We start from the raw sequence: 7,974 nt of genomic DNA on the forward strand, positions 1-7,974 counted from the left end.
CCCCGGGCCCCGGAGCGGGGCGGGCCAGGTCTGGGCTCCGGGTCGTGTCCTGCGCCGGAGCGGGGCGCCGCGGCAAAGGGTGGGCAGGGCTCCCGCACAAAGGACGGCGGCCCGCACATGGATCGAATTAAAGTTCCCGGCGGCGCCCCACAGTGACCCGGCCAGCGGCCCGCGGGCTGCCTGCGGAGGGCGCGGGGCTGCTGGAGCTCCGGGGCCGTTTCACCCAGCCAGGGTCAGGCAGGAGTCCCGGGGCCTTGAATCCCCAGAGGGGACTGGAAAGGAGTGGAACTGGGGGTCCCCAAGGTGCGACCAGGGAGTTCTGAGGACCCCAGGCTGGGCAGCACCCAGATTCCTGCTCTCCACGAGGATGGACCCTAACTCTTGTCCTCCCCAGCCCACCCCAGCCCGCCTCCTGGGACCTGCCAGTGCCACGGTCTGGAGCACCTATGTTGTGGACTCGGCCAGCCTTCAGCTTTGGCCATTATATGTGAAACACTGCAGCCCAGACGGGTCCAGTGACCTGCTTGGGGTCACCCAGCAGGAAAGAGGTGGAGCCCGGATGACCCGGCTCCTGCGCTTCCTCCACTTCCCTGGGGTGAGAGAGGGAGAGGGAGCCCCTGAGGCTCTAGGTTGGGGGCAGGCGGAGGCCCACCCCAACTCTAGTGACGTTTCCTTTTGAACCCAAGTAGAGACTGCTTCATTGGCGAATAAAGAACCAGACTTCGAGATAGTTCCAAGTTGCTGCTGCTTTTGGAGAGAGCCGAAATAATAGGAAGGGGGACAGGGGTGGGGTCGGGGGAGCCCGGGGCCCTCTGCGGCTGCGGTCCCCTTGCCGCCCCCTGCCACAGACTGCTGCCTGGAGCCGGGCCGGGTGGGAGGCTGGAGCTCGGCCTCCTTCCTTCCTCTTGACAGGAAATGACTTTCCTTCCCTTTGTTCCCACTTTCTCTGCTTACCCAACTGGATCTCAGATCGCCCCGGGGGAAGGAAGGGTGGGGGCGGGGGTCCTAGGCGCCCTTGGCTGGGAGGCTGGTCCGCCCTGAACCTTCTTGCAGATGCCAGACTCCAGGGTGCATGACCAGAGGGAAGCCCAGGGTCCCCTTCCTGCCCCTGGCCTGTTGTCCAGGCGCCGGGAGGGGTGGCCAGGGGCGGGGAGGTTGCCCAGCTGTGAACATCTGGCCTCTGTGCTGCTTCCTTGGCCGCAGATAATTACTGAGAACCTGGTGGAGCTGACTTCCCGGAGGGGTGGGTCGGGCCAGAGCCGGGTGGGGTGGGGCTGGGAGCTGGCTGGGGGGGTGAAGGGCAGCCACCCCACAGGATAATTGGCCCAAATTTAGAACATTCTGGGAGAGAACTGGCCCGGATTTGGGCCCCCCAGGGCCATGCAGGGAAGCAGTGTGGTCTCAGGTCCAAGGGCACCTTTTCTCGCCAGAGCAGAGGGTTTGCTGTTAGGATCCTGCAGTTTGCAGTTAGGCCTGAAAAAATTCACACTCTTTTGGTGCAGGGACGGTGAGAGCACTCACCACAGACAGTGGGGAGCAGAGCAGGCAGATCGACAAAGTACACTGCTGAGGGGAGCAGGGGGCGGGTCAGGAGAGGTCTGCCGCGCCCTGGGGGTCACCTCCGGGGTGGGATCGAACTCTTGCACCGAAGCCGCCAGGCTTGCCTCCGCCCCGGCTTGGCTCAGCTTCGCAGTGCAGCGCCCCAACCCGCTGCTCCACCAGAGAGGGCCGTGTCCTTCCTGTATGTGAAACTCAGCTGCTCTCCGAAAATCCTTCACAAAAATAGATTCTTAAACTTGTAACAAACACCATATAATGTCTAAGAGATGCCGGCCCATCGAACCTCACTTACTTCCCAATGTCACTTCGCAACCGGAGAAGTATTTGAACCTTGCAAGCGGCCTTCAGGAATGGGCTGCTTACTTACAAGAGCTATTTCATCAGACCGAGCTGTGTCTGATAAACCACACATAAGCTGTGTCAGAGGAGTTTACAAGCTTTGCCTGCCCTTCCGTTTTTATTGTCCATCAGTCACCAAGCAGCCCCTGGTGCCAGGGCCCTTGGAGATGCAGAGGGAGAGCTGGAACTCCAAGTCCACCAACAGGGTCCCTTAGGGCCCCCCCCAACCCCAACTCCTGAAGGTCAAGCAACGGGGCCCCGGTTAACGGGGGCCTGCCTGGGGGGGGGGGTGTCAGTGTCGCCCGGCCGAGGCCTTAGATCTAAAAAGGGCACGTTTTCACCTCTGCACAGCCCTGGGTGACCTGGGGAGACGACTGGGCTGAGTGGGCTCCGTGCCCAGGGACTGCTGTCTGCAGGAGCCCAGGAGGGTGACCCCTGTCCCAGCCTGAGCTTTGAGGCTGACAGTGGGAGCTAGACTTGGCTCCTAGATGGCAGATTCAGCTGAAGGCACATGAGGTCGCTGGGGGGGGGGCGCGGGGGGACCGATATGGTGGTGGTGAGCCAGCGTGTCTGGTGATGGGCTCTCATCGCCCTGTGGACGCAGCCAGTTGCTCCCAGAGAGGGTCAGGAATCGGGCGACTTCCTGGAGGAGGTAACGATAGAGCTGGAGAGGGGGAACAGGTGGCAGAATCACTCCAAGGCAGAAAAACAGTCAAAAAGGGTGAGGTCAGGGCCATTTGTGTGAAATTTATCTTGACGGTAGTAGAGCATTGGGAGGTTCTTGAGTAGAAGAGAAACACGTGTGCTCTAGAAAGATCACTCCAGGGATGAGGTAGGTGATAGGATTAGGGGTCACTGGGGCTCCCGCCCACACCCTCCTCCGTGCTGGAGCCAGGGTGGGTTTGGAGGTTTGGACAGAGAGGCGGGCAGTGGGATCAAGGCTCCACGGCTGTGGAGGCTGGTGGGGGAGAAAGGGACCTTGGCCTTGGCTGGGCTGGAGCAGGGCAGCGAAAGTGGCCTCGCAGCTCCCACCCCAGTCTGCTCCTGCTGGATGGACCCGTTTCCTGCCTGTAGGACGGGGTGACGGCGACAGCCCCCACCCTTCGGCAGCGATGGGACGATTTCTGAACTACGGGCAGCAAGCGCTTCGGCCAGTGCGGGGCCGAGGCCGACAAGCGCCCTGGGACAACGGTTGCCTGAGGCTCCTCCGTCCCCTCTGCCTCCGGAGGCCAGTGCGAGGCTCCTCCGCCCCCTCTGCCTCCGGAGGCCAGTCCGGGGCTCCCCCGTCCCCTCTGCCCCCGGAGGCCAGTCCGGGGCTCCTCCGTCCCCTCTGCCTCCGGAGGCCAGTCTGGGGCTCTGACAGTCTTTGCTGTTTCCCTCCCACAGCTGAGCTGGCCTGAAGTCGGGAACTGCCGCTTTCCTAGGAGAATCCGGACCCAGATCAGGGAGGTAACTTGGGGTGTGGCCAGGTGGCCTTGTCAGCTGGACGGGGGGGGGGGGAGCTAGGGAAATTGCTCCTTCCTCGGGCTCCTGGGAGGAAGAGAATTAATCATTGGTGAGTCGAGCAAGCCAGGCTGCCCTTTGCTCCCTGAGGTGTGCAGCTGGGGTGAGGCACGGTGGGGCTGTTGAGCCAGGTGACCTGGCGCCCCGACGGTGGGTGTGCATGCCCAGGTGGGGTGCCACCTGTGCCCTGAGCCCCCCTCTGCCCGCAGCCCCACCAGAAGCCAAGGCAATGGCCGCGAAGCCTGAGAAGAGGGTGGCCTCGTCCGTCTTTATCACCCTGGCGCCCCCACGTCGGGATGAGGCGGTGGCCGAAGTGAGACGGGCAGCCAGCGAGGCCCGGCCTGGCCGCCCCCGGGAGTCTCCCACCCCAGGGAGAGGCCCCGGGGCCGGCTCAGCCGGGAGGCCGGGCCCCTGGAAGGCCCCTGCAGGGCCAGCCGCACCTCCCCAGCTCTCCAACGGAGGTAAGAGGGCCAGGCTGGGGGAGCGGCCGGGCAGGGAGGAAAGGGCAGGCTGGGCCGGGTTTGGTCCAGGCCCCGCCTGCCTGCTCTTGAACGTTGGAGCCACTTCTCGGCTTCCTAATCTGCAGAATAGGAATGAGAAAGGGTCTTGTCTCAGGTTGTGAAGATTAGCCTTGATCCCTATGCAAGGTGCCTCCTCCAGCCAGAGAGAGTCTCCTGCTGTTACTCGGCCAGACGCTGGGGACTGGAGCCAGTGGGATGTTCAGCCTTAATGAAATTCACATCCTCCTGGGCTAAATAGATAATAAAGGTGTAATATATAACACAACATGCAGTGTTAGAGAGGAGTAAACACGCGCCCCGCCCTGGTGCAGCAGGTTAGAGCGCAGCACCCATGAAGCTGTTCGCTGTTCGCAGCCCCTGCCGCACCAGACAGGGAGTGACCCACAGGGCGAGCAGACCTCTCCTGCCTCCCTGCTGCCCCCCTCAGCAGTGGATTTCACTCCATCTGCCTGCTCTGTTTCCCACTCTGTCTCTGGGGAATCCTCTCACCCCCTGCACCTCTGGCTTGTACCCCAGTTCTTGTGTGCATAATAAATAAATCTTTAAAAATAGAAACAGAGAGGAATAAGCATTGTCAAGAGGTGGAGGGACGACTCTCCATGGGGTCTTCTCCCAGGAGGTGACATTTCAGTGCAGCTAGGACCTGAGTGGAGGATGGAGCTCATGGGGCTGGGGAGATGGGCCCTGGAGAGCATGGAAGCAGCCGTGCAAAGGCCCTGAGGCAGGAGTGAGTCTCAGCCGATGAGGGCCTGGAAGGTGGCTTTGTCCTCTCTTGGGTCCGGCCGTTCACTTGCTGTGAGGTCTCAGGCAACACCTTCCTTCCGCTGGCCTTGCGCTCCTCTTCTGGAAATGGAAATCTGGGTAGCTGTGGTGTGTCACCACGGAAGGGCTGCTCCATGAGTGACCTTTCCTTTACCTGTGCTTGGGCTGGGCTGACCCCGCTGCTGTGGTGACAGAGCACCTTGCAGTCTCCCTGCCGCTCCCATGGAAAGTCTCAATTGTTGGCTGGGGTGGAAGTGAGGAAGGGTGACGGCCCAGGGCCCTGGGGCAGGGGGTGCCAGTCACCAAACAGGGCACCAGCTGAACAATGGGGGCACTGAGATGCTGGGGCCAATGGAAGGCCTGGGGTGGAAGCTGAGACTCCCCAGAGTCCTGAGTGCCTATCAGATGTCCTGCTGCCCCAGAGCCAGGCTAGGGCCACCTTCCCTGCCCACCCATCACCCCGGCAACCGCTGAAGACCAATGGGAACTGGCAGTTACAGGAGGCCAGACGGGGCCCCCGATGCAGTTGGGGAGCACGTGGACATGTGTGTAATCTAAGACACAAGCCCCTAAATTGACCTCTCCTTCCTAACCACACGTCGCAAGAACACCGGGGACCCCATGACCAAAACCCACGTGTCTCACGTCACCCCATGCCTGGGAAAAACCAGTGCCCCTGGCTGGAGAGGGAGCCCAGAATACATAGTGTTGGAGACCAGCTCCAACTATTGAGGTGTCTGGAGGCAAGATAGGCAGGACCCCAAGGTGGGAAGGCATCGGCGAGCAGAGATTCCTAAAAAGGGGAGAAGGAGAAAAAGGGGAAAGGAGGGCGAGGAAGACACGGGAGTCGGAGTTGGGTGCAAGTCTTCCCACTCTGCCTTCAGCAGAGGTTTATTTTATACATTAGGAGCAAGCAGTGGGATGACATCAGCACACGAACTGGGCTGAGAGATTACCATTCTTTTTTTTTTTTCTAAGAACAGCTTAAGATCGTATTGCCCTTTAGCTGAGATATCACATTCTAAAATCAATCAAGGTTAAAAACAGGTACATAGGTGCACAAAGGTTATGACTAATATTACTATAGTGGAGATCAACTAAGATAGAAGTCCCTTAAACCTTATCTACTACTTAATGGGTTTTTGTTTTTCTGCCTGAGTCATCCTGGGAGACAGAAGAGGAAATTCCTTGCTAATCAAATCTCTGAATAGGAGACATAGGTGAATTTCTTTATCTAAAGACTGCATAGTAGAATCCTGAAAGACTAGCCAGAAGACTTATGTGGACTCCTTTAAGGTGTAGCAGGTAGAAAACTTGACTAGTTTAAAAACCGGCAACCTGGATGAATTTCCACATCTAAAAGCCAGACAATAAGAAGTTTGAGTAATTCTTTAGAAGCTGAATAGAAGGCTAGGTGAGATAATAGAATGATAAGATTTGGGTTTTCCTCCATCCTGCAGTGAGAGAGACTTTGCAAAAACAGCCCTTTTAATTTTATCAGTCAGTAGTCAAGTCACTTGACTTCAGGGGAATTTCTCACCCTGGTGCAGTGCTTGCTTGTCAGGGCAGGCAGGCCTTATGCGGCTGAGGCAATCCAATTGTAAGCTGAAAGTTGCTCAGAATATTTTGATATTACAATTATACAAAAAAGGGAGGTCATAACATAAGTTAGCGTGGAAAGTCTGATTTTTCAGAGCAATTCCCCTCCATCCGGACCGTGTCTGACGACAGAGGTTGCATAGCTTGTGTCAACATAGCTTGGGTGCCAACCTGCTAGAATCTCCAGGACATTTTTATAGGTTGTTGGAAGCACAGGCGGAAGATTCTGGAAGTGCGGAAACAAAACCAGACCTTCCTGGGAGGGGGTGGCCTCGCAGTGGCCGGTCAGCCATTTCATTGACCAACATGGTTAACTCAGGCTGAGGGCTGAACACTGAGGCCCAGGCTGGCTGAGTTCTAAGGGGGCTGCTGGGACGGGGGTCTGGACTGACCGCAGGGCACCCCGGGCAGGCCGTGACCGGGCGCCTCACCCTGCACTTGGCCCCAGGAATCCTCGGATTTCTCCGGCCCTTTCTCCTGGCAGCCCCCACCTTCCCCTCATCCTCCCAGCCCCCGGGACCTCAGGTGCATTTAGAGTGCACACCTTTTCTCAAGTCCGACTTTTCTCCTGGCTTCTCTTTAAGAAACTGCCCTCTGCTGTGCTGCACTCGGCTGCCAGACCCGATCTCCCTGATTCAGCCCCCTTCCGTTGCACCCCCTGTCCCCCCTGTCCTGGGGGGGGACCTGGCACCTTTGCGGTCTGTTATCTAGAACCCAGACAGGTCCCGGGAGAGGCCTCAGCGCTGCTGCTCCTGACTCACTTCCCGGTGCAGCCCGGTTCTCACCAGCTGCATCAGCACCCCTGGGGGCTTGTTCATACACCGCTGGGCCCCACCCAGTGTGTGACTCAGCAGGGTGGAGAGTTCGCATCTTACGCTTTCCCAGGTAATAACTGCTGCTCTAGCCTCCCGCACCCTGACAGCCTTAAGGAGGTAAGACTCCTGGGCCACAGCCTAGTCGAAGTGGGGCCTGTGGACCGGCAGCGTCCCCCTCCCCCACTGTGCAAAGCCCACCGCACCCTGCTGAACCAGAGGTTCGGGGCTAGGCCCAGGCCTCTAGCGCTTTGACCAGATTATTCTGTGACGTGCTCACAGGGCTCCAAAAACCTTCTCTGGACCGTCCCTTCAGCCCTTGGGAGACAGGAGCATGTTCGTTATCTTTCTGCAATGAGGAACCAAAGAGAGGTGCCCCAGAGAATTAGCAGGGGCTGCGCCCAGGGTTCCATGCTTTCCTCCTGGGGCTCTCTCGAGGGTGCTCCCCCGTGGGTGACAGCAGATAGACTTTTCCAAATATTCACAGCCCCCACTACTGCTTCTCTCTGACCCCCAGTTGTCTCCTGTGGGGAGCTAGGCACCCCTTGATGAGGGCAGCCTGGAGGGGTAGTAGTTACACCTGTGTGAGTGTTCCCGGATCCAGAAGAGCTTGGGGCTGAGGCAGGAGCTGGGTAATCCCCGCCTGGCTTATCCCCTAGCAGAATCCCCCAGAAGTCTGCACACTGACTAGCAGAGGGGAGCAGGCCACTCCCCCGTATCCTCTGGACCCCAGCTTCCAGGGGGCAGGAGCTGAGCCCTGGGAATGATGGAAGTGACCTCGTCTGGGTCCCTGCGTGTGTGGAAGTGACTGCGTGTGGGTCCCTGCCTGTGTGGAAGTGACTGCGTCTGGGTCCCTGCCTGTGTGGAAGTGACTGCGT

The 7,974-nt window shown here is 59.0% G+C and overlaps 1 protein-coding gene across 1 annotated transcript in view; it reads left to right on the forward strand.

Annotated features, from left to right (window-relative positions):
• The first annotated feature begins 3,282 nt into the window (after positions 1-3,282).
• Positions 3,283-7,974, forward strand: part of FBLIM1 (filamin binding LIM protein 1) — a 15,909-nt gene continuing 11,217 nt past the window's right edge. The window contains exons 1-2 of the mRNA XM_004678528.2: positions 3,283-3,348; positions 3,612-3,863. Of these exons, the coding sequence (XP_004678585.1) occupies positions 3,632-3,863 (232 nt within the window). The 5' untranslated portion in view covers positions 3,283-3,348; positions 3,612-3,631. The remainder of the gene's footprint in view (positions 3,349-3,611; positions 3,864-7,974) is intronic.

This window comes from Condylura cristata, unplaced genomic scaffold (assembly GCF_000260355.1).
Source record: "Condylura cristata isolate star-nosed mole 26May11 unplaced genomic scaffold, ConCri1.0 scaffold00008, whole genome shotgun sequence".
Lineage (NCBI taxonomy): Eukaryota > Metazoa > Chordata > Mammalia > Eulipotyphla > Talpidae > Condylura > Condylura cristata.